The following is a 27,533-nucleotide window of genomic DNA, read 5'->3' as shown; positions in this document are numbered from 1 at the left end:
GGAGTTCAACGAGATCTGGGTGTCCTAGTGCATCAGTCAATGAAAGGAAGCATGCAGGTACAGCAGGCAGTGAAGAAAGCCAATGGAATGTTGGCCTTCGTAACAAGAGGAGTTGAGTATAGGAGCAAAGAGGTCCTTCTACAGTTGTACCGGGCCCTGGTGAGACCGCACCTCGAGTACTGTGTGCAGTTTTGGTCTCCAAATTTGAGGAAGGATATTCTTGCTATGGAGGGCGTGCAGCGTAGGTTCACTAGGTTAATTCCCGGAATGGCGGGACTGTCGTATGTTGAAAGGCTGGAGCGATTGGGCTTGTATACACTGGAATTTAGAAGGATGAGGGGGGATCTTATTGAAACATATAAGATAATTAGGGGATTGGACACATTAGAGGCAGATAACATGTTCCCAATGTTGGGGGAGTCCAGAACAAGGGGCCACAGTTTAAGAATAAGGGGTAGGCCATTTAGAACGGAGATGAGGAAGAACTTTTTCAGTCAGAGGGTGGTGAAGTTGTGGAATTCTCTGCCTCAGAAGGCAGTGGAGGCCAGTTCGTTGGATGCTTTCAAGAGAGAGCTGGATAGAGCTCTTAAGGATAGCGGAGTGAGGGGATATGGGGAGAAGGCAGGAACGGGGTACTGATTGAGAGTGATCAGCCATGATCGCATTGAATGGCGGTGCTGGCTCGAAGGGCTGAATGGCCTACTCCTGCACCTATTGTCTAATGTCTATTGTCTAAGATGGGAGAACCTTCCAGAAGGACAACCATACCTGCAGCACGCCACCTATCAGGCCTTTCTGGTAGAGTGGCCAGATGGAAGCCATTCCTCAGTAAAAGGCACATGACAGCCCACTTGGAGTTTGCCAAAAGGCATGAGAAACAAGATTCTCTGGTTTGATGAAACCAAGATTGAACTCTTTGGCCTGAATGGAGGTGACCAAGAACCAGATGGTCACCCTGGCAGAGTTCCTCTGTGAAGATGGGAGAACCTTCCAGAAGGATAACTATATCTGCAGCACTCCACCAAGCAGGCCTTTATGGTAGAGTGGCCAGATGGAAGCCACTCCTCAATAGAAGGCACATGACAGTCCACTTGGAGTTTGCCAAAAGGCACCAAAAGGACTCTCAGACAATGAGAAACAAGATTCTCTGGTCTGATGAAACCAAGATTGAACTCTTTGGCCCGAATGCCAAGCATTCAGAAGAAATCAGGCACCACTCATCACCTGGCCAATACCATACCTACGGTGAAACATGGTGGTGGCAGCATTATGCTGTGGGGATGTTTTTCAGCAGCAGGAACTGGGAGACTAGTCAGGATCGAGGGAAAGATGAACGGAGCAAAGTACAGAGAGATCCTTGATGAAAACATGTTCCAGAGCGTTCTGGACCTCAAACTGGGGTGGAGGTTCACCTTCCAACAGGACAACGACCCTAAGGCAATGCAGGAGAGGCTTCGTGACAAGTCTGTGAATGTCCTTGAGTGGCCCAGCCAGAGCCCGGACTTGAACCCGACTGAACATCTCTGGAGGGACCTGAAAATAGCTGTGCATCGACGCTCCCCATCCAACGTGACAGGATCTGCAGAGAAGAATGGGAGAAATTACCCAAATACAGGTGTGCCAAGCTTGTAGCGTCATGCCCAAGAAGACTTGAGGCTGTAATCGCTGCCAAAGGTGCCTCCACAAAGTACTGGGTAAAGGGTCTGAATACTTATGTAAATATGATATTTCAGTTATTTCTTGTGAATTACTTTGCAAAAATTTCTAAACACTAGTTTTCGCTTTTTTATTATTGGGTATTGTGTGTAGAATGATGATTAAAAAAAAAAAGAATTTAATCCATTTTAAAATAAGGCTGCAACGTAACAAAATGTGGAAAAAGTGAAGGGGTCCGAACACTTTCTGAATACACTGTATATCTTTTAAACTAATGGACCTCATTGAAAAGGTTGTGCACTGTGTCTGAATGTGGAAGTGAGATCTTGGCCACTGATTGGCCATGTCAGTGGATCAGGATTTAGGCAGGGCTCGGCCAAATAAATCAAGCAGCTAGCAGCGGAGAGAAAGGCGGACAGATAAAAATAAGTAAAGAAACTTTGCCCAGGCTAGGGAGAGCGATGTGCTCTTCTGCCAATTTTTATTCGAGAGAAATGTGTAAAGATAATCTCATTGTGTCTTTTAGCCCAAGCATGTTCCACCTGCCAAATGGTAGAGGTTATCTCTAACTGAAAGGAATTGGTTATATTTGCTTATCATTTGGATAGACCAAATGCAGACCTATTAAATATATTATAATTCTTAGAAATTCTTCAAAAACTTTAATATTGTAGATATTTTTATCCCAATAGTTTGCTGGGTGGTTATAGCTGCAATCCAATGTTGGAACTGTGGAGGTTGCGCTCCTGCTTCTGAAATGCCTCGTTCAAAACCCAGCACCTGGAAATATATCCTGTTCTAATGAGATCTAGTAAAGTATTTATGGAATGAATACTGAATCCAGGGTTTAAATGAAGGTGAACATCTGTCTAGATTGCTGAAGAAATAATTGTTGACTTATGTCCCTTTTTAATAAAATTATTTTGAATCATTTTAAAGACATTTAATTTTACCTCCTCCCCATCACCTCTCCTCCCCACAGCACATCACACTCCATCGACGATAGTGGCAGACAACCACTTCCCAGACCTGACATTGCTATTCTTGGCACAAGGCTTTTTGTTGACTCACTTGCTGATTTTTTTCCTCTTTCCCCCTTATGGGAAGCATCTGGCTTCTGCTCAATGCCTTTACTTGGATGCAATGGCCAGGATCAGGAACTTGCCATGTGGAAAATCTCAGAAATGAATCTGTATCCCTGTTTATCATATTGAACAGTTCTCCAGCTGCTCTCCTCTCATATATTTATGATCATGTTCCTATTAATCACTCAACTGACCCAAATTGTGATCAGTACAATTTGAAAGCTGCCTTAACCCACAACCTGTCCCTGGAAGCACAAAGATTTTTGTTTAATTTTATTTGCGTATCCTGGTGATTAGAAGAAATCTTTTGTCAATAAACGCCAGTGTTCAGCCAAACTGCAGTGAACGTAAGTGCCTGCCATGTGTTCAGTAGGTGTCAGGATGCTTAGCTTGTTAATTGCTGACCTATTAATAAATGAGTCTTTAATACAGTACAGCTAGAGGCAGGGGATGAGGCCAAGGGTGGAGGCAGCTGTTTACATGACATCTGTTTGTGCTGGTGCATGGCTGTAACAGGATTTCCCTGCTGGAAGCGTGTGTGCTTTTTTTGGGAGACAGTCACAGCAATCTGTATTGTTTGTGCAAGGTCTGGGGACAAAAATAGAACCCAAAGTAATTTCTGGCTGAGATCTGTTTTCATTTCCCTCCAATCTTTTTTTTCAAGATTAGAGGAAATGATTTCTGACTGTAAATATTGTCAGTTATTTTTATCACAGAAAACTTATCATTATTGTCTGCAAACTCTTTGCTGGTGTCTTTTGTTATCAGTAATGGGAGAATAAGGGATAGAATCATCATGATGCTTTATTCTCCTTCCCTTTTCCTTTTAACTAAAAATCTGAGTACTGCAACATTCCTGCCCCACTATTCTTAATTTTAGCAATTGTATCAATAATTGAGAAAGCCTGCGGACATTGATATTTGCTGGATAAAGAAAGATAGATTTCAAAATTTGGGAACTATTAGAGTAAACTTTTGAAAGCTTATTGGCTAAACATCATACAACAGATGCATTACATTGTGACAACCAACATAGATACGGACCTCTTTGTTGTTTGGCATTTTATTTCTTCTACCGTGATGTTAGCTCATCTATTAGGCATCTTCCTTCAGTTGTTACGACACATAAGAAGCTTTTCGATTCCTTTATGTCATGCAATCCTGTGTGTGCTGGGAAGAAACTTGCCTCTTGATATTGATGCCATTATTTTGCTTCTTTTGCTGACTTTGACTTCCTTTGCTTCCTGCACCACCTTACAGAAGCCTGTCAGATCTACATGCCTCTCTCAGTTAGAAGAATGGGATAACCAGGTTGCAACACGGAGATGCTAGTTAAAATCAACAAACATAATTCAATCACTTGTGCTGCTGAGCTGATGCGAATTGCTTTGAAATTGTGTAATTTGGAATTTGGAATTTGGAATAAGGCATTAGAACATGTTCTTGCAGCTGGAAGAAAAGCTGGAGAATTTGTTTTGCCAATTGATCAGGGCTTTTCTCATTCCAAATGCTGGACTGACTTTATGAGTTCTGGCAATTGTATCTTGTCACTTCAATGACCTTGATAAACCCTATACTTCAGAAATATCAACCGTAGTTCGCAGTGGCAAAATCGAGTTCCATAACATATTTTCTTTGGGTGCCACATGCGACGCAAAGCTTCTGTTTGGGAGTGTGATGCACACAGGCATTTTTGTGATGTTTGTCACTCCAGCTGCTGTGTTGGTAATGATTTAACATGTGCACAGATAACACCTGCCGAAAGTGCTCAAAGTAAGTAGATCATGATGTCAATTAACATGCAACGCTGATTTGATGTTAGTGCTGCCAAATTGAAGCTAAATGTTCCAACTTATGGGCTTTCTTAACCCGGTACAGCTGTAAATATATTCAGGACCAGGAAGAAAGGTTTAAAGGGATCATAAACTACCGGTAACTGATTGATTTTCACTGGGTATTGCTAGAATTCTATAATCGATAGTTCTTATTGAAGTCACTAAAGTCTTTATGGAGTTGTGCACTAGATAACAAAGGGTTAACTTTGACCCCAAGACTCCTGCATAAACCAGTTGCTCCAAAAGATTTTTTTTTTCCCTTCCGAGTGTGCATCATGACTGCATGATTGCACTACATACACACAGAGCAGAACATGCTGCCAGGAGAGGGAGGGGCAGAAGGGAAGGAAGGATACCTTATAGGAAACCATGTCTTGCTGCAGTATTCAGAAAGTAATTATTCTGCTGAAGTCTCAGTGAGAAACAGAGCATGAAGCAGTCATTCGCCACTAAGGACATTCTCGGTGAGATATGTCATTTGATTCACCCACATGGCAAATTCAGGCCTGTGAGGAAACTGCATTGACACTAATCGTTGAAGCCTCTTTTTGTGGTTTATATCAGAAACTTCACGGGCTGGATCTGTAGATATCTGCAATATCCCACTGCTTTCGTGCACTGCTTCACTATTTCCTATGCATTTGTACACAAGGGTGGACAATAGTAGCCTTTCTGACGGGCTTGCCAAATCACCAAGTGTTTCATTCACTATCTCATAACCCTGCTACAAAAGGCTGCTCCAGAGTGATGTTTATCTGAGTGATCTGTGTTACTAACCTAATGTACAATTTGCAATTCCCTTATCCTCAATGCAGGCTATGTGGTTCTGGAGATTCACCACATACTCTCAGCTAACCTCTAAATTATTTTGAAGATAGCCACAAAATCCTGGAGTAACTCATCGGGTCAGACGGCATCTCTGGAGAAAAGCAATAGGTGACTTTTTGGGTCAGAACCCTTCTGCAATCTGAAGAAGGAATCCAACCCGAAATGTCACCTATTCCTTATCTCCAGAGATGCTGTCTGACCCGCTGAGTTACTCCAGCATTTTGCGTCTATCTTCTGAATAAACCAGTATCTGCAGTTCCTTCCTTCACTCTAAATTATTTTGCACTGCGTCATTTTCAGAGTTGGTGCCTTGGTTCGTTACATCAAGAGAGGATGTATCTTTCAACATCGCACTTTTCTTACTCTTCTGCATCTGTCTGGCTAGATTGCAGATCTTGGTTATCAGATCGACGAAAGCAACACAGAGGGTTTGTGGTGAGGTAGATTAATCGAAAGCATGAGGTACTCCTGCATCTTGTAAATCAAAATATATTGTCGGATGAAAGAAATGCAATGTGGATTAGTGGAGATTGTCAAAAGGTGATAGGATGCAGTAAGTAGTGTCTAAGGTTACTGAGGCTTTTAGTTGATAAAACATTCGGAGATGCAGTCTCTATAACTTTGACCATTTGTAATAGGCTCTTGGGGCTTGATTTGTGGCTTTGACTGCCGCAAATGGTTTCTCCAACAGACTTTGATGTATGTCTCAAAAGATTCCGGCCATCTGAGGAAATGAAACCTCACCACTACTTTGTATTTCCTCCACCTAACCTTGCAGTGCAACCTGTTTCAATACCAATCCCTCATTCTAGATCTTCCGGCAATCAAATCTCCCCTCACCTTTGGACTCCAATTTGCACAAATGTGGCCTATCTAAAGTAGACACAATAGACAATAGACAATAGACAATAGGTGCAGAAGTAGGCCATTCAGCCCTTCGAGCCAGCACCGCCATTCAATGCGATCATGGCTGATCACTCTCAATCAGTACCCCGTTCCTGCCTTCTCCCCATATCCCCTCACTCCGCTATCCTTAAGAGCTCTATCCAGCTCTCTCTTGAAAGCATCCAACGAACTGGCCTCCACTGCCTTCTGAGGCAGAGAATTCCACACCTTCACCACTCTCTGACTGAAAAAGTTCTTCCTCAACTCCGTTCTAAATGGCCTACCCCTTATTCTTAAACTGTGGCCCCTTGTTCTGGACTCCCCCAACATTGGGAACATGTTTCCTGCCTCTAATGTGTCCAATCCCCTAATTATCTTATATGTTTCAATAAGATCCCCCCTCATCCTTCTAAATTCCAGTGTATACAAGCCTAATTGCTCCAGCCTTTCAACATACGACAGTCCCGCCATTCCGGGAATTAACCTAGTGAACCTACGCTGCACGCCCTCAATAGCAAGAATATCCTTCCTCAAATTTGGAGACCAAAACTGCACACATTACTCCAGGTGCGGTCTCACCAGGGCCCGGTACAACTGTAGAAGGACCTCTTTGCTCCTATACTCAACTCCTCTTGTTATGAAGGCCAACATTCCATTGGCTTTCTTCACTGCCTGTTGTACCTGCATGCTTCCTTTCAGTGACTTTTGCACTAGGACACCCAGATCTCGTTGAACATCCCCTCTTCCTAACTTGACACCATATGCTGGAGTAACTCAGCGGGACAGGCAGCATCTCTGGAGAGAAGGAATGGGTGACGTTTTGGGTCAAGATCCTTCTTCCAGCATCTGCAGTTCTTTCCTACACACCTGGCCTATCTAACCTTTCCTCACGAGACAATCTGCCTCTTCCAAATATCTGAACTTCTTCCAATGCATTTATATTCTTCTTTAAATACTGGACACAGAACTTCAACTGTGGTATCCCCAATGCCCTATGTAACTGAATATGTTATCCCTATGGTACTTTTGTATGCAACTCCCCTATAAGTAATGATCTTATCTGTTTCATAATTGATTTATCTACTTACCAGACTTTTGTGAAGCCTGCCCCGATTCCCACTGCATCTCAATACTCTGCAGTCTCTCAGCGTTTAGATATGTTTCTTTTTTTCAAATTCCTGCTGAAATCGCCAATTTATCATTTTCCAACATTTGCCTTCATTTGCCAGATCTTTGCCCTCTGATTTAACCTATCTGCACCATTTGTAGCACCCTTATGTCTCTTCACAGCTTACTTTCCTACCCTTCTTTGCATCATCAACATACTTATCTTTGGTGCATCCATCCGTTATTGAAATAATAAATGTGGGGCACAGTGACGTAGCGGTAGAGTTGCTGCCTTATGGCACCAGAGGCCCAAGTTCGATCCTGACCATGGGGATGGAGTTTGTACGTTCTCCCCATGACCTGCGTAGGTTATCTCCAGGTGTTCCGGTTCCCTCCCACACTCCAAAGGCGTACAGGTTTGTTGGTAAATTTGTAAATTGTCTCGAGTGTGTGTAGGTTGGTGGTAGTGTGCGGGAATTGTGGGTCGGCGTGGACTAGGTGGGTCCAGGGTCTGTTTCTGAGCTGTATCTCTAAATTCAACTAACTAAACTAAACTTGTAAAAAGTTGTGGCCCCACCACCGATCACTGTGTCACGCCACTGGCTAGATTTTGCCAACCAGAAAAGGACCCATTTCTGCCCATCTCTGTTTCCAGCCAATCTTCTACCCAAGCTAACATGTTACTTTTTTTCATTTTCTATAAATAACCTTTTAAGCAGCACCTTTTTTGAACGCCTCCCGAAAATCTAAGTGAAGTGCATCAATCACATTTCTGTCTTCAAAGAACTCCAATAAATTGGATGCATTTTCTTTGAATTTTCTTTTTTTTTCGTTGATAATTCAATGTTTGCACAAAGTTTACTGCGATCCATGAATGTGTGTTGGTAATGTAAAATCAGATTGAAAAGAATCGATGCTTCTGGACCTACATGACATAATCATTTATCAGTCAATCGCTACCAAAATGCGATTTAGATTATCACAGGAGGTCTGTACCTCTTTGAATTGACGGATAATCCTAAAACGTACACTGAAAATTTTTGTGTAGTTACCATCTGTGCTTTTTAGTCACACCTTGTAGTTACCATCAATGTTGTTTAGTCACACTTTGTTGCTATGTGCTTTTGTTTGAATCTGCTGATTACAGAATGTATTTTGTGTGGAGTGTTGTTGTGAAAGTGGGAAGTACCAGATCCAATTTATCATCTCCGTTCACAATCTTGCTGCAAAATCTCATGTTGTCCCATCAGAAGAAGTTAAAAACAAAACTCTGGACTCTGTTCTTTCCAGTTGGTAGTTGTCTTGCCTTTGAGTTAGTGAGTATGTGCTTAAATCAGTTACATAGAAACATAGAAAATAGGTGCAGGAGTAGGTCATTCGGCCCTTTGAGCCAGCACCGCCATTCAATGTGATCATGGCTGATCATCCACAATCAGTAACCTGTTCCTGCCTTCTCCCCATATCCCTTGATTCCTCTAGCCCTAAGAGCTCTATCTAACTCTCTTTTGAATGCATCCAGTGAATCTGCCTTCACTGCCTTCTGAGGGCAGAGAATTCCACAAATTCACAACTCTCGGTGAAAATGTTTTTCCTCATCTCAGTTCTAAATGGCCTACCCCTTATTCTGAAACTGTGACCCTTGGTTCTGGACTCCCCCAACATCGGGAACATGTTTCCTGCATCTAGCTTGTCCAATCCCTTAATAATTTTATATGTTTCTATAAGATCCCCTCTCATCCTTCTAAATTCCAGTGAATACAAGCCCAGTCATTCCATTCTTTCATCATATGACAGTCCCACCATCCCGGGAATTAACCTCGTGAACCTCTGCTGCACTCACTCAATGGCAAGAGATATGAGCATAAAAATCTAAGCTGACATTCCAGTGCCATACTGAAGAAGCGCTGAGCTGTCTGAGGAGCAATCCTTTGGCTGAAATAATAGGCTTTTTGGTTTTCTTTGTCAAGCAAAGATTAATGTCAGATGAATCTATTTCAAGAAGAGCAATAAGATTTTTCCCAGTATCCCGAACACACCCAATGACATAAAATCTGATTACTTAAATGATCACATTGTGAGTAATGAAATCTTGGTGTGTGTTGATCACCATTACAATACTTGCGCTCATTGGTTGCAAGGTACTTTTATAATTATTGGCAGTGAATTAACATAGAACAGTACAGCACAGAAACAGACCCTTCGGCCCGCAAAGTCTGTGCTGAACATGATGCCAAGTTAAACTAATCTATGCCTGCACGTGATCCATATTCCCCCCCCCCCCCCCACCCCCCCCCCACCCCCCACCCCCCCACCCCCCACCCCCAATTCCCTGCATAGCCATGTGTCTATCTAAAAGACTCTTAAATACCAGTATCATGTCTTCCTCCACCACCATCCCTGGCAGTGTGTTCCAGGCACCCCACTAATCTCCATATAAAAACCTTGCCCTGCACATCCCCTTTAAATTTTGCAGCTCTCACCTCAAAGCCATGCCCTCTAGTCTTTAACATTTCCACCTGGTGAGAAAAGCTCTGACCATCTACCCTTTCTATGCCTCTCATAATTTTATATACATCTGTTCGGTCTCCCCTCAGCCTCTGACCCCCCCCCCCCCCCCCCCCCCCCGAGGAAACAATCCATGTTTGTTGAACCTCCCCTTGTTGCCTTAATACCCTCTAAACCAGGCAGCATTCTGGAAAATATCTTCTCCACCCTCCACAAAGCCTCCACATCCTTCCTGTAATGAGGCAACCAGAGCTACACACAATACTCTAAATGTGACCTCATCAAATTCCTATATTGTGCCACATAAATAGAAATATTTCTATTTAATCTGTCAATCCCACTAAAACTGCCCTCAACTAACCTGCTTTGGGTGTCGTTTTGCAAAGACTGCAGTGTTTAGTAGGATTTGAGTTGGTATGTGGGAGCTTTGCACTTTACTCAAAGTAATAAAATTGTTGCTACATGATCAAAATAATCAGGGGGATAGATTTAAAAAATCACCAGGAGCCGAGAGATGAGTTTAATTCTATTTTGATAGGATTGGACGAAGAATTAGGAGATTTTTATCACCCACTAATGGTTTGCAGTTACTGCTGCACCAGGGATATTTGCCACCACACCAAAATGTCTTGTGTCTGCTTTTTCCTGATGCCTCAATGATCCTAAATGGCGCAATAATGAAGGAAAATACAAAGCAAGGTATCCACTTTCAGTTTGCTTTTAACCGTTTGTTTACAGATTAAAGAAATAACTGAGAACACTAGGATGACACTGACCCATGTATGGATACCATTCTTTGCAACAGTTGGAATAATAAATTGTTCCTGTGGAATAATAAACTGGTCTATCAATTATTACCTTAAGAATGAAAAGCTTGGAAACATTTCGTTTTCCGTTGAGTGACTTATGATATGGCACTTTTGTAATTATTTTTTCATTTTTCTTCAAATCAGGTAAGAAGAAAGCAACTCTGTATGATACCCAAGCTCCAATATGCCCCATCTGCCAGGTACTGTTCCGCCCAGGCGAACTACAAGACCATATGGAACAAGAGTTGGAAAAGCTCACTCAGAGCAATATATGGTATGTATTTTTTACATTTTTACTATTTTCAGGGTTACAACACGGAAGAATTTCAGACGTGCATGCGCACATACACACAAACACACGCATGCGCGCATTGGGGGGGAAATTACAGTGAACTATCATGGAAGCAGGCAAGCTGATAAGATTTACACACAGATTATCAGTGATGTCATTGATGATGGAGTGCACGTGCACGTGCACCCAGTCATTCAGGCTGGGTTGGGACTGAAATGAACATCTATTACAGTTGAGTTAAAGACTCTTGCAGTGTCACTTATTGCCTGCAATTTTTATTCGGTTCGCTTGTTTTATTTTGTATTTTCATACTGATCTGCTTGGGTTAAGTAAAATTCATAATTGTAGAATTCCCCCATTTCTATTTTGAATGAGATAGGTATGTTCTAGGGCGTCAAACCCGAGCCAGTAATTAATGTGTTGAAATGACTGGCGCAAAGTTTGCTAATGGGCAGTTTTAGTGTTTAAACTTGATGATTGTTGTGAGGAGCAGAATGACATAAAGTGATACATTTGGCATTTAGTGAGAGAATTGGCTGCTGATTCTGAATTTGAGCCAATAACATAATTGTTCTGATTTGTTTTCAGAGGCTACTTGTGTTTACATTCCATTTTGACAGTTTGAGAATATAGTCTTTAAAATGATCAACAAATTCTGCTTGCTAGAGACATAAATTATAAAAATCTGGACACCCAACTGGCTATCTTAAATCCACGTATGCAATGAAACTGTCCAACCAAACATGTCTCTATTGCCAGGGCAATCTGGTGCAAGATATAAATTTTATTTATTACTTATTGAAAAAACAGCTGCATTGAATCAGAACAGACCAAATCTTTTATTGTGTTAGGTAGGAATTAACATCGCATTTAACCCACAGCTAACTATCTCAAACTAGTAATGATAAAATGTAATCTAATCAGTACATTGTTTGGTCAAAACGTCTGTTGTTTAATTTATGTTTAGGTGTTAAGGCCTATGTATGGTGTCCATCACCTTGCAATTAAAACATATATGTTTGGAGATCTTGACTTGATTGACCAAGCATTTAAATTAATGTTAAGTAGGTTCGACAGGTCCTAAGGACCCCGCTCAGGCATTTTTAAACCCAATTTGACATTTTCTGGATTTAGATTCCCTTTGGTATCAGACTGAAACCATGTGCGATTATCTCTTGCTGAAGATCTCAATGCACCTCTTTCAGGCCTTGACCCCAGATCTATACTGGATCTTTAAGGCTACTTCAAATTGGCAAGAATTTTATTACTTTAACAATAACTACAAAAAAATATTGTACATAAAAAGGGCAGGTGAATTAAAAAAAAAAAAAATAGATTTAACAAACTACATAATTTCTCACCTGTCAGAAATCAATTTAATTAAGATTAACATAATTTTGTAGGATCATCTGTTTAAATGTACCATTGGACATTTGTTAATTATATCAGGTACTGTGGCATTTTTTTTGTGGGGGGGAATAATTTTTAATTACCTTAGATAGTTTCAGTTCCCCCATCTTTGATTTATTTCACAAATTCTACACAGAGAATAAAGAGAACACATTATTCATGTAGTGCATTTGACATTCTTGGGATATCCCAAAGCTCCTCACAGGCAATGAGTTTTGACATGTAGCTGCTGCACTAACACAAGCTGGAAAAGCAGGCAGCAAGTGCACAGAAAGGTTCCCTCATCATATTCATCCACATTGTTAATAAATATTGCAAAGTACATAGTCCTAAGTACAATCTCTGCATCACTCCTCTGTTAATCTGCTGGCATACCCATTGTTATTAATAACTAGACGACGCGTGGACCCATTGGGTCCAAACCTCTCCTGCATTGGTCTAGCACCCTTCCCTCCCCCACTCCAAAAGCGCACAGCAAGATCCCAGGGTATATCCGAGGCTGTGGCAGCTGGGGAGTGTCCCCCGGGGCCGGGGGCCGGTGGCCGGCGAGGGGGGAGAAGAAAGGGGAGAGGGAGCCACTCACCCCGGCCCTGGGCGGACATCCCAGCGGCCAGCAGCAGCAGGAGAGCGGCCGCCGGGCCTGGCAACCCTCCCCCAACTGTGCAGGCATGGCTGCCTGGCCTGGCAAGTTTTGAGATCACATTCTATCCATTACTATATTTGCATTATTTTAGCACCAACAATACAGATTAATAGTAGATGATCCTTATTTTTTAAACTTTAAGTAGATTCCATTAAATCAGCAATCACAAAGTTTTGAGATCACTTATTCTATCCATTACTATATTTGCATTATTTTAGTGTCAACTATCCATAGATTAATAGTAAATTATCCTTTAAAAAAAAAAAGAGTTGTAGAGAAAATAGGTTTTATAAACCACTGCCGTGTTTTATGTTTTCGTAAATCGGCTCTAAAGAATCATCTAACAATGTTCTGACCCCATAAATAGTGGAATTTTTCAGAGATGCTGTATCCAGCCCCACACTGATGGAATAAAAGTCTTCTTTCTTTGCCAGCTGTAAGTGAAAAGGGGTTGGCAAGTCTTAACCTGCAGCACAAAATGGTTTATAACTCGGCTCTAATTTGCACTTAATCATCATTTTCACTCAGAGAGGCCATGCGGATGGCAACTTAGGGAAGCAGAAATATCACACAGGTGCAATGGTCAAAGTGAGAAGAGAGCGCACTATTGCTGCAAAGTGGGGGGAACTTTATTCAACATCTAACCTGACATCAATGTATTTGAAATTGATTGATATTACAATTTCACAGTACATTAGGTTACATTATATTACAGAACATGTACATTACATTATATTTCAGCACGTGCATAGTACATTATGTTACAGTACATGTTCATTACTTTTTATTACTGTACTTATCAAATACGTAACTTGGCATTATACAATGAAGTGAAAGGCTTCATGAATATAATGGTCCCAAATATGAGTGGTTGTACTGACAGACAACTAGTGTGGATTTGGCAGAAATATGACAGAAGGCTGTAAACTGTGTAACTGCCAAAACTGCACCCCAGTGGAGTTCTTCGCCCCATAATTACAACTGGTGTCAATCCAATTTTAGTCGGGTACCAGATTACAGATGTTATATTTTCTTTCTCACGATTATCTAGTTAATTCCTCTTCCTCAAAACAGTGAAAGCAATCAGCCCATATAGTCATGGAAATTACAGCACAGAAGTCTATTCAGATCATTGTCTTCCTGCTGGCACAGCTTTCAACCTCCACCCACTTCCCACTGCACGCACGCACATACAAATGCGCGCATACACACACATTCGCTCACATAGTCCCAACATTCACCCAAACCAACCCTCACTGCACCCCGCACTTCTATTCACCCACGTAACAGCATATACACACACACACACACACACACACACACACACACACACAAACACACACACACACACACACACACACACACACACACACACACACACACACACACACACACACACACACACACACACACACACACACACACACACACACACACACACGAGAAAACAATCCACTTGACTGGTATTCATCTACCACCTTAAACATTAACTTCCTCTGCCACCGTTGTACTGTGACCATTTGCAAAATACATATCTGTTACTTGGGCTAATCCAACAGCACCTACCATGATTTCCACCGTTAAGGGGGCGGCACAGTGGTGCAGCAGTAGAGTTGCTGCTTTCCAGTGCCAGAGACCCAGGTTTGATCCTGACCACGGGTGCTTTCTGGGCGCAGTTTGCACATTCTCCCTGTGACCATGTGGGTTTTCTCTGGGTGCTCCAGTTTCCTCCCACACACCAAAGACATACAGGTTTGTAGGTTAATTGGCTTTGGCAAAATTGGAAATTGTCCCCAGTGTGTAGGATAGTGCTAATGTACAGGGTGATCGCTGGTCTGTGCTGACTCAGTGCGCCAAAGGGCTTATTTCCGTGCTGCATCTTTGATAAAGTCTAAAAGAAGAACATGAACTATAGGCATAGAAGAACACCGCCATCTGCAGGATCCCCCCAAGTCATACTCTGTATCTTTATTTCTTCACTGCTGGGTCAAAATCCTAGAACCTCAATCCTATCTAATAAGAGTGCAGTGGTTTAAAAAGCTGATTCACCATCACCACAAAGAGTGCAGTGGTTTAAAAAGCTGACTCACCATCACCTTCTCAAGGGTAAAAAATGGTGGACAATAAATGCTACATTTGCCTGCTGTGCTCACATCTTTTCAAATTAAGAATAACAAAACATGATCAATTAGAATGTTTTTCCATTTTTTCCTGGTCATAGTCATACTATTGTGCTGCTCAAAATGAGACACAATCAACAAAAAAACCTCATTCTCTTCAACCAGTTACACTCACAAAATAGACACAAAATGCTAGAGTAATTCAGCGGGACAGGCAGCATCTCTGGATAGAAGGAATGGGTGACGTTTCGGGTCAAGACCCTTCTTCAGACTGAGGATCAGGGGGAGTTACAGAGGAAGTTACAGAGATAAGGAAGTATAAGAGATCAAAAGAGATGAGAATCAAGGAAAATGTAGAATAGACATTGTTAGCGAGGAGAAGGTGACAAAGCAAACAAATACAATGTAATCAGGGGGACAGTTAGACTGGTTGGAGAACTGGGAAGGGGAGGGATTGAGAGAGAGAGGGAAAGCAAGGGTTACTTGAAGTTAGAAGTCAATATTCATACCGCTGGGGTGTAAGCTACCCAAGCGAAATATGAGGTGTTGTTCCTCCAATTTGCGCTGGGCCTAGAATTTATTTGCTGACTAATTCCTGTAAAGGTCTTACCTCCTTGGTATTCTCATATCTTCCAAACCAATATGGACCCTCTGGTCTTGTATCTGATGTTGCCCTTTCAGTCTACCAAATCAGTCAATGATCTGGGATTACAGGAACAAGTAGAAAATGACACGACCCTCTGAGGAACTACAGGTGTTTTGCATGCACCTGCGTTTCCTCAGCAGAGCTCCTGGAAATAGCTGGACAGCATAATTACAGTGCATTCAGAAAGTATTCAGACCCCTTCACTTTTTCCACATTTTGTTATGTTACAGCCTTATTTTAAAATGGATTCAATTTATTTATTTTATCATCAATCTACACACAATACCCCAGAATGAAGAAGTGAAAACAGGTGTTTAGAATTTTTTTCAAAGTAATTAAAAAGAAATAACTGAAATATCTCATTTACATAAGTATTCAGACCCTTTGCTATGACACTCAAAATTGAGCGTAGGTTCATCCTGTTTCCATTGATTATCCTTGAAATGTTTCTACAACTTGATTGGAGTCCACCAGTGGCAAATTAAATTAATTGGACATGATTTGGAAAGGCACACACCTGTCTATATAAGGTCCCACATGTCAGAGCAAAAACCAAACCTTGAAGATGAAGAAATTGTCTGTAGACCTCCGAGACAGGATTGTGTCGAGACATAGATCTGGGGAAGGGTATAAAACATTTTTTTTGCAGCATTGCAGGTCCCGGAGACCACAGTGGCCTCTGACATTCTAAAATGGGAGAACTTTGGAAGCACCAGGACTCTTCATAGAGCTGGCCGTCCGGCCAAACTGAGCAATCGGAGGAGAAGGGGCTTGGTCAGGGAGGTGACCAAGAACCCGATGGTCACCCTGGCAGAGTTCCTCTGTGAAGATGGGAGAACCTTCCAGAAGGATAACTATATCTGCAGCACTCCACCAATCAGGCCTTTATGGTAGAGTGGCCAGACGGAAGCCACTCCTCAATAAAAGGCACATGACAGTCTGCTTGGAGTTTGCCAAAAGGCACCAAAAGGACTCTCAGACCATGAGAAACAAGATTCTCTGGTCTGATGAAACCAAAATTGAACGCTTTGGCCTGAATGCCAAGCGTCACGTCTGGAGGAAACCAGGCACCGCTCATCACCTGGCCAATACCATACCTATGGTGAAACATGGTGTTGGCAGCATCATGCTGTGCGGATGTTTTTCAGCGGTAGGAACTGGGGGACTAGTCAGGATCAAGGGAAAGCTGTGCGGAGCAAAGTACAGAGAGATCCTTGATGAAAACCTGCTCCAGAGCGTTCTGGACCTCAGACTGGGGTGCAGGTTCACCTTCCCACAGGTCAACGACCCTAAGCACACAGCCAAGACAACTCGGGAGTGGCTTCGTGACGTCTGTGAATGTCCTTGAGTGGCCCAGCCAGAGCCCGGACTTGAACCCGATTGAACATCTCTGGAGGGACCTGAAAATAGCTGTGCATTGACGATCCCCATCCAACCTGACAGAGCTGGGGAGGATCTGTAGAGAAGAATGGGAGAAATTACTTAAATACAGGTGTGCCAAGCTTGTAGCGTCATACCCAAGAAGACTTGAGGCTGTAATCGCTGCCAAAGGTGCCTCAACTAAGTACTGAGTAAAGGGTCTGAATACTTATGTAAATGTAATATTTCAGTTATTTCTTTTTAATTACTTTGCAAAAATTTCTAAACACCTGTTTTCGCTTTTTTATTATGGGGTATTGCGTGTAGATGATTAATTTTTTTTTTTTTTAAACCATTTTAAATTAAGGCTGTAACCTAACAAAATGTGGAAAAAGTGAAGGGGTCTGAATACTTTCTGAATGTACTGTATACAGTATAGCACTCATCAATTTATTACATAAGAACATAAGAAATAGACCATTTAGTCTTTCATACTCCATTTGATCAGATCATGACAGATTGTTTTACCTCAACAACATGTTCCTGCACCAACTCCATATGATTTGATTTTCTTAATATCTAAAATAATAATGGATTTCAATCATAGAAATATGGATAGGAATGAACTGCAGATGCTGGTTTAAACCGAAGATACACAAAAAGCTTGAGTAATTCAGCGGGACAGGCAGCATCTCTGGAGAGCAGGAATGGGTGACATTTCAGGTTGAGACCCTTCTTCAGACTGTCTATCATAGAATTATGGAGATATTCAGCACAGAACAGGCCCTTCGGCCCACCATGTGTATGCCGACCATCAAATATTCAAAGATACAGTCATTTATTCACAATTGATCCATAGCTTTGTGTACTTTAATGATGTAAGTATGTATCTGGACAATTCTTAATCATTGTGAGAGTCTCTGGCTCCACCATTTCTGTCTTGGATAAACTCAGTGGCCAAAATTCCTTGGCCAACTTGGGTAAAAAATTCCAAAGATTCATGGTTCCCTGGGTGAAGAATGTTCGTCTCATCACTGTCGAGAATGGCAACTGCTTATTTGGATAATGTGATCCTTAGTGCCTGAAACCTCTGCCAGGAGAAACATGTACTTGGCATCTCTACTGTCAAGCCCCACATTGCAGCCAGGTTTTCTGATAATGCAAAGACAGGAGGGAAAACAGGTTGTGAGAAGGTCATAAAGTCTGCAAAGGGATATAGATGGGTTAAACCAGCACACAAACATTTGGCAGAGGGTGTACAATGTGTGGAAGTTATTGGTAGAAAGAATATGAGAACAGAACATTCTTTGATCAGAGAAATAGCACAGAATGGTGTGGTCCAGAGAGATCTCTGTGCCTCATGTATAATACACAGAAAATTAGAATGCAGGTACAGCGAGTAATCGGGAAGACAAATTAAGTGGCTTGTATTACAAAAGGGATTAGGTACAAAATTAGGATGATGTCGCTCTTATTGCACAGGGCAGTCTTTTTCACAGGATAGGGAAATCCAGAACTAAAGAAAAAGATTGAAGGTGAGATGAGCAAATTTTAAAGGGAACCTGAGGGGCAACCTTTTCAAACAGTGGATAATGGGCAAGTTGAACACTTTGCCACAAGAAGTGTTGCAGGTGAGTACAATTACATTGTTTAAATGATATTTAGGCAGAAGAAGTCTGAAGAAGGGTCTCGACCCGAAACGTCACCCATTCCTTCTCTCCCGAGATGCTGCCTGACCTGCAGAGTTACTCCAGCATTTTGTGAATAAATACCTTCGATTTGTAACAGCATCTGCAGTTATTTTCTTATATTTAGGCAGATACGTGTATAGGAAAGATTCAAAGGGATACAAGCCCAATGCAAGCAAATGGGATTAGCTCAGGTAGGCAACTTGGTTGGCATGGATGTTTAGTGCCATATGGACTGTTTCTGTGCTGTATGACTCTGTGACTGCATGGCATTAATGAGATCACACCTGAAGTGCTATGCATAATTTTGCTAACCTTATTGAAGGTGAGGTTTACTTGCATTGGAGTGAATGGAGAAGACTCTCAAGAATGATTTCCGGAATGAAAGGAATGGTTTATATGAAAAGTTGAGGAGAATGGACCTGTCCTCGTCAACATTTAGACGAATAAGTGATGATCATCTTGTAACGTAAGATTCAAGGAGGACTGTCAGGGTAGATGCTGAGAGAATGTTTCTTCTCATGGAAAAGTCTAGATGGAGAGGACATAGTTTCAGTATAACTGGTTGCCTGATTATGATAATGATGGTGCAAAATTTCTTCCCTTTTATGGTTGTGCATCTTTGGATATCATTTCCCCAGCGATCTGCCCAGAGGCTAAATCTCTGAATATATTCAGAGCTGAAATAAATAGACTTTTGTGCTGTAAAGGAGTTGAGGATTGCAGCTTTGATCAACTGAATGACAGAACTGGTCGTAGGGACATATGTGTTGGTCCTGCCGCTTTTCTCCAGTTCTTTGAGGCCCAACAACCTGGTCCAGAAATTTTCCATGTGAAGGGAAAGACAAATCTTGACTTGTATTTAAAGTTAAGGATGTAAAGGAGTCAAAATAGATGTAACTACAGGCATAGCTTTATGGATCTAAAGGCAAATTCTCACCCCTGTGCTTCTACAGGATGGGGAGGTGCTGGACATGCCGTGATGGAACTAGATCCAAAAGGGAACTTGGCTGTAACATGTTGTTCTTGGACTTTGGGCCCTTGCTTTATCTGCCTGCTCACTGGCAGTACAGCGTGGGCCACAAAGTAATAGGTTACCACAATAGCTTTCAAATGGCATCAATATTTGTATAATATGGATTAGGTCAATAGAAATCTAGAAGCTCTTTTAATCTACTGAACCATTTGCACCATTTAAATCATATATCTTTTAAAAAGTTTGGAAAGTTCAGCTCAATACGTAAGTGTGCATTAAGCAAATCAATTGGCAGTATCTTAATCGATGTATGGATTCAAAATTACAAGAATTTAGAAGGGTTAAAGAGGGAAGGGAACAGGGATCGTGTTCAGGGAGCCATTGTGTTAAAGATTAGCCAGCGTAGCCTGAATAACTGGATGGAATGAATGTTATCTATCATGACACACAGAGCACCATTATTTAATAATTAATACTGAAGCCTTATTGTTCTGTTCCTTGCGTAAGGATGAGTGTATTAGCAGATGAGATTTGTCCTTTATTCGATAGCAACTATTATTTAGACAAAGGCATCATTCCTTTTCATTTGTCACGTAGATAACACTGTCAGCAGAGTTTATGATATAGCTTCTTTCTCCAGATGATCAGTGTAGCTTTAACTTCTCGCGGCCCATGGCTCTATGTCGATCCGAAGGACGTAAAGGAAAGAGTGGAATATTAAAAAAACTTCACACATGGAAAGAGATCAATGAGCAGTAGTTGCAAAAGACATTCCCAATGGTCTTACCCACCCAAGCACTCTCCCTGTTCCCCTTTCTATGTGGTCGAACCTGCCTTCCATTCGTTTCCCTGATGGCCTGAGTGAGATTGGAAAAGTCACAGTGCAGAGAAAAGCAGAGAAAATGAGAGAAAAACAACAAATGAAAAATGTAAAATGTCATTAGCTATTTTTCTCCCATACATTGCATGTTCCATGTTAAAATGCTTCTCTGCTTACAAAGCAGCACGTCCTCCCATCCACAATCTCAAGGGAGATGCAGTCCTGTCACAAAAAAAGCACTGAATGATTTGGACCCTTATGGCTACAGATGTAAAACCTAAGGTCGTGGGCTGAGTTGAGCCTGGCTGAGCTGCCTACATTTTGCTCTGTTGAATGCGTGGTTGAGAAGTTTTTTTTGTTTAGGGTAATGAGAGTTTGAATTGTTTTACTATATTTTGATTCTACACAGCAATATCATGTGGTCAGTTTCCAGCAAAAGAAAGGATTGAACTCAGAAATTGTGCACTGTTTCACTATAATATAGCAGAGTGGAAAATAATGAATGAGGGAGAAGTATTGATATTGTGATACTTCAAATGATGTTTTGTGCCCATTACCTCATCCCTTTCTTTGATTATGATTTTATTTTCCATTAGTATTACTATTTTTTTTTTAATGTTCTGTGGAACTCATGAGGATCTTTTGTTCCACCCTATTTGTCGATGGCAGAATTCTCAATAGCTGCTTTCACAGCAGTGACTTAAATGCTGTGCAAGGACGATAGAATTCATATGAAGATAAATGAATGTGATAATCACTGGACAATTGTTGTGATCGAGTGATAATCAACTCTTGATTATTGGAAAACAACTTGGGAAATAAATATTTATAATAAACTAATACTTTTAGGGATACTTTACTAATCATAACAAATGACAAACACTCAATGAGTGTTAATGAGATTTCTACTGCACAACGACATGATATTTCATTGCATTGAAATCACACATGATAACTCCTGCCATGATGATAACTTGGCAAATTGATTCCACAATGCATTAAAACCCAAAAGCAAATCAGTAATGCAATAGTCTACTGCGAGAGTGAAGTTACTGATGTTAGGTTTACCCATTGGAGTATGAGGTACAGAACTCGTTGATGACTTAAGGAGTTTGTTCGTCACTGATCAACTAAACTGTTAACATTAAAAAATCAGGACAGTCTTCCATCATTGGTCTGAGTTGTGAACTATTCAAAACATTGTGAAATAGAAATGTACAGGGTCATTTTCAACAATCCGTCCCTGATCTTTTCTTCATTCGGGAAAGGGGCCTGGAAAAATGAGATAATGTAACAGAGCTCGGATTGTAAAGAACAAAAAAACAAACTGCCAACAAGAAATATTGCTAGAAACTGTTTATTTCTGTCTCTTTGTTAGGTTTCTTTTGAAAATCAATTTTGATGCTTAAATATTTATGAGGTAATCAGGAGATCCATCTCTGAGCAACCAGCAGGTCTGATGCTGTGACAGAGCTGAGGTAACCCCACAGTGGAGAGTAAATGCACTACATGATTCTGCCGGCTAAAATAGAATCACAGTCATACAACATGGAAACAGGCCCTTTGGACCAACTCACCTCTGCTGAACAGATTTTATAACTGGCTAGTCACATTTGCCTGCATTTGACCCATATCCCTTTAAACCAATCACATCTTATAAACCCTGACTGCTACTGCACCGGCAGGAGCTGATTTGCAGACTAGGACTAATGAATGAAATTAATTGCTAGCTTTGTTAAATGATGACGGGCTGATCCGTAACACCAGAGCACCAGGTTACAAATCCACCACCCTGTGACTGCTGCTGTATTACGATATGACACCTCAGTGTGTCCAGGTATCTATTTTCATGATCATAGTCCCTCTCAGTTTTGCCTTTCTAGAGCAGTGGAAGACAAGCAAATCTGTAAAAAGTGGGATGGTGGATGTGATAAATAAATGCATCACAAGGTGTAACACAGATTGATTGTGGCACCAGATATTACAAAGCAAGAGAGGTAATAAGGCATAAGGCAAGGATTCATTTCGGTTTCAGTATTTATACAATCAGTCAAATGGAGATGTGCTTGTTACGTATCAGTAATGCCAGAGGAATATTATCTGGTTCCTCACGGACTGCTCAGATATTTGGGGTGGAAACCAATTATCAAGTAAATATGGCAGAGCCAAGGAATTTCCTTGAAGGGGTTACTAGGGTAATGAACAATGAGGAGATAATCGTATTCATTTCTTGTGAATGACAATGCTAATTTTAACAGCCAAATCAATTCTGAAGTTGAAATAGCTGTGAGTTATGTCTTTGGGTTGCTTCTTTGAAAAAAATGATAGAGAATGAGGCTAACAAATGGAAGGGGAAGAAGCTGGTTATTTTAATTGAATACATACTTGCCTTACACATCAGATACTGAACTCATTTCCTACCTCAATGCAAGTTATTTAAAACCAATCCATTTTTTGTTGTTGATTTTTGCAGAAATTGCTTTAAAATTGATGTAATTGAGGTCATCTGTCTGAAAATCTCCTTGTATGTCTGGTTATAAAACTTTGATCATGTTGCATTTGGAATATTGTGTGCAGTTCTGATCACCCCATTACAGGAAGGGTAGGAAGGCTTTGGAGGGGAGGTTTATCAGAATGCTATCTAGATTCAAGCTTATTAGTTATAAGAAGAGGTTGGACAAACTGTTTTTTCTAGAACATTGGAGACTGAGGGGAGCACTAATAGAGGTTTATCACTTCATAGGCATAGATAGGGTAGAGTGTCAGAACTTTTCTCCCAGGGTGGAGATGACAAATACTACAGGGCATAACTATACATTCAAAGGGAGAAGGAGATGAGTGGGAAATGTTTTTTACACAGAGGGGTGGTAGGTGCCTGGAACACTATTGCAGGGGTGGTAGTGAAAGCAGCTATGATAATGCTGTTTAGGAGACTTTTGTATAGATGCATGAACATACAGAAATTGAGTCATAAAGAGCAAGTGCAGGTAGAATGGAGAAGTTTAAGGCAGCATAATGTTCGGCACAGACATCGTGGGCCGTGCTGTACTATGTTATGTTCTATTATATTGTTTATTATTGTCATGTTTGCTGAGATGCAGTGAAAAGCTTTGTATGTAATTTGGATCAAATCATACTATACATGAGTATAATTGAACTATACATAAGAGTAACAGGCAGTGCAATGAAAAGAAATACCAGAGTGCAGATGTAGTGTTTCAGCATTATAACATTATGGTTACAGAGAAATTGCAGATTTACAAAGTGAAAGGTCAACAATGAGGTAGGTTGGAAGATTGGAACTATGCCCTAGATTATGGGAGGATCGGTCAGTATTCTGATACCAGCAGGGAAAAATATGTTTTATGCATGTCTTTGTGTCATGTTTTGTTATTAACATTTCAATGAACCACCTTGGGTTGCTTGTGACATTGTGGGTGCTAAATAAATACATTTAGTTGTTGCTATTGTTACTAATGTTCACATTTCAATTAAATAAGGCAGATTACAATGGACTAAAATGTACAGCAGATATTGCAGATGATTGATAATAACAGCAAGTTTTAAACCTATTGGAATTTTGTGGTCGTGAGTTCAAATCAAATTACTTAGAGTCAGTGTGATTTTCACCTCTACTGATTGGGTATTAAACTGAACAAATAGATCATCCATAATTTCTAAAATTTACTGTTTCAGACATGGCTTCTATAATTGACAGCCAAAACTGGTGGAATAATCAGAGGGTAATTTAGGGCGTTCACAACCTAAAAGGATAATAGGACAACCTACAAATGAGCTCTTGAAATGCCATAAATGACTACAGCTGAGAGCTAGAATGAAGGAATACCCAAATACCTGGCATGGAAAGGCAGTTCCAAATGGTCTCCTTCTCTGCTGTAGTTCCAAAGATCTCACCTGCAGTTACTCCTCCAAACAATAGTAGTGAAGATAACCTCTGCTTCTTTCCTGTACCGCAGTTACTTAGCTAACGTTAGAATCAGAAGTATTTCATTTACCTGATTCATTGTAAATTTGAGAGTATGTTGGTTCATATTTACCACATACACAAAGGATGTTTCAATTTTGCTGCTCAATGCGTTTGATGGGTGGGTGTGCAAAGGAAGAGGAAGAGGTCACTCAGGACCCTAATCCTGCTCCAGCAGGAAATGCAGTGCACCTCCACTGAAGTAATATTTGTAAATGTTACAAGTATTAAAGTTCTTGGCAGTTTCAGCAAGGCAGAGGAGAGAGGGAGGACAAGCCAGCAATCTCTTTATTTATTTGTATTTCAGATTCTGAGGAAACAGATTCTGGCACATCTGAATCCAGATTCTCATCCCAGGCACTCAGTTATACATTAAGCACATTCTTCAACATGGTACTCATACGATACACGTTCATAAATCATTCTTTGTAGTTCCATATAAAGTCTGTCCTGCTGCATGCAGTGCATGTAAATTTTTAAAGAGTTTCATTGAAGATGACATTTTAAATTTGACCAATTTCTATAAAATCTTGGCCTAATGATAGTGTGTCATTTTGGAAAAATAAGAGCAGAATGAATGTAGGACAGGAAAAAAAATGAAGCAGTCTGCTTGTAATGTAACATTGGGCTGCATTTCCTCTGTGATAAAGTTTAATGAAAAAGTAGATGTGAATAAGGAGGTGAGCAAGTCTTGCAATGCAATTTAATTTCTAATATCCCCGCTAAGATTCTGTCAACGTCAAATAGTGTTTGTGTAAAATAGCCTACGAAAACACAGATTTGTTGTTAAGGAATTCAAAGACTTTGTTTCAGGCAATCAAGACAATCTTAAGCAATTTTGCTCTGAGTTAGCTAAATGCACAGCTTGATTGGACTCACTCCTCACATGTTTTGTTAATGAGTGGAAAGATTTAGAAGTTCACCAGAGGACGAGTAGAAGAGATTAATGCCCAGCTTCCATGTCTCCATACTGAGTATGGTGGTTTCCAGTTATGCAATAAGGCCTTTGGAGGGGAATGCAAGATGAGAAAGGCAGTGAGAAATTGGAATGCACTACCTCATGATTTTTTGGGCACCATGCAGAATGGTGTCCACAGGTGTTCAGGATATCTTCAGTGTATCATGCTGGATGTTGACCTGTTGAAAGCTTGGATCCATGTGCCACAAATATATCCCATAATTAAGCCAGGCAGGTTAATCAGAATGATATTCTAATCTAACATCACCATCATTATTTTGAATTCAACATTGCAGCCATTACCTTGCCTTACCCTTCTATGGTTTAACTTGTAATCAGTAGAAGGAATGTCCTTTGCCCTTTAAACCATAATTTATTCATTGCTGGTTTGTTGCAGGTTGATTACTTCTGGTTATGATTTTAATTCCATTGATATTTCATGATGGAGCAGGCATGGAAAGACTTTGCTGAATTAAAGGCTCTTCCATAAACCAGCTACGGCCAGACCCAGCTGCATTAATAGAGATTTCACATGAAGTACTCAATAGCTAGTAGGATGAGTGTATTTCGTGACAAGTTACGAGAAGAGGGAGGAAGAAGATAATGTATTGGGCCACTTTCTCCAGTGGTGTTCAAGAAGTCATTTTTCCATTTAAATCTCGTGAGGAGCAGGGTTGAAAATGTATTTGTTTATCTTGGATGTCTGCATTTTAAGTCTGTTACTTGCTGCAGTTAGATCTGTAATCTCAAAGCAGGACAAGGTTTGGATTGTCGGTAAGCACGTTTTTGCTTTTTGGGTATCTGGAGCAAAAATACAGAGGAGCTCGAAATATATCCAACAAATTACAGATGGTATTCAGCTGTTGATAAGGGAGATCACCGAGGACTGGGAACTATATTTGTGCTCCATGGAACCACTTGCCACCCAATGGTGTGTACCCTTTGCAATCAGAGGAGATATTATTGCAGCACAGAGACACCACACAGGCTTCTTTCAGTTCACACTGGAGTCCACAGCTGTACAGGCAGCAATCTGCATATATTGCAGCAAGGTGACTTTGCAGGCCATGCATGAGCTTGAGTTTTGCATGTGCTTCTCATGCATAGGGATTCTCATGTGACAGACCATACATGTTAGGAACTAAGAAAGGCACAAATGCTGGAGTAACTCAGCGGGTCAGACAACATCTTTGCAGAAAAGGAATAGGTGACGTTTCAGGTCGAGACCCTTCTTCAGACTGAGAGTCAGGGGAATATACTAAACTAAACTAAAATTTAAGAAGATTGGATGTAAGAATTTGACTACTTTCAATTTTTACAGCACGGCTGCTGTAGAAAATAAAAGCTCTTGGTTAAGATGGTGATATTTTGGCATGGTTTGAAGATTGGCTGGCTAATTTGAAACAGAGATAGATGTAAATTGTTTTTTCTCTGGTCATCAAGATCTGTGAGGGGGAGCGGGCTCAGTTCTTACAATGAATAGAAATCACTGGAAACAATGGACCAAACCTATCGATGATAAGTTGTTGATGACACAAAGGTAGATAGGCAGGAAAGTTGTGAAAAGGACTGGGGCCACAAAGGAATATAGATTGCGAGAGGCAAAGAACTGGCAAATTGGGTGTAATAAGGGAAAATATGTGAAATTCTGACAGGAATGAATGAAAACATAGGGCAACATGGTGGCATAGCGGTAGAAATGCTGCCTTACATTGCCAGAGACCCGAGTTTGATCCTGACTACGGGTGTTCCCTGTATGGAATTTGTATGTTCTCCCCTGACTGCGTGGGTTTTCTCTGGGTGCTCCGGTTTCCTCACGTACTCCAAAGACGTACAGGTTTGTAGGCTAATTGGCTGGGTAAAATTGTAAATTGTTCATAGTGTGTGTCGGATAGTATTAGTGTGCGGGCATCTCTGGTCGACGTG

The 27,533-nt window shown here is 40.9% G+C and overlaps 1 protein-coding gene across 5 annotated transcripts in view; it reads left to right on the top strand.

Annotated features, from left to right (window-relative positions):
* rnf220a (ring finger protein 220a) overlaps positions 1-27,533 on the top strand; it is a 404,962-nt gene that overhangs the window by 243,268 nt on the left and 134,161 nt on the right. For all 5 annotated transcript variants that reach the window (XM_078408445.1, XM_078408442.1, XM_078408444.1 and 2 more), the window contains exon 3: positions 10,855-10,984. In XM_078408445.1, the coding sequence (XP_078264571.1) occupies positions 10,855-10,984 (130 nt within the window). The remainder of the gene's footprint in view (positions 1-10,854; positions 10,985-27,533) is intronic.

The sequence above is a fragment of the Rhinoraja longicauda genome, chromosome 11 (assembly GCF_053455715.1).
Source record: "Rhinoraja longicauda isolate Sanriku21f chromosome 11, sRhiLon1.1, whole genome shotgun sequence".
NCBI lineage: Eukaryota > Metazoa > Chordata > Chondrichthyes > Rajiformes > Arhynchobatidae > Rhinoraja > Rhinoraja longicauda.
The sequence above is the reverse complement of the archived record's forward strand: the minus strand, read 5'-3'. Positions and strand labels throughout refer to the sequence as shown.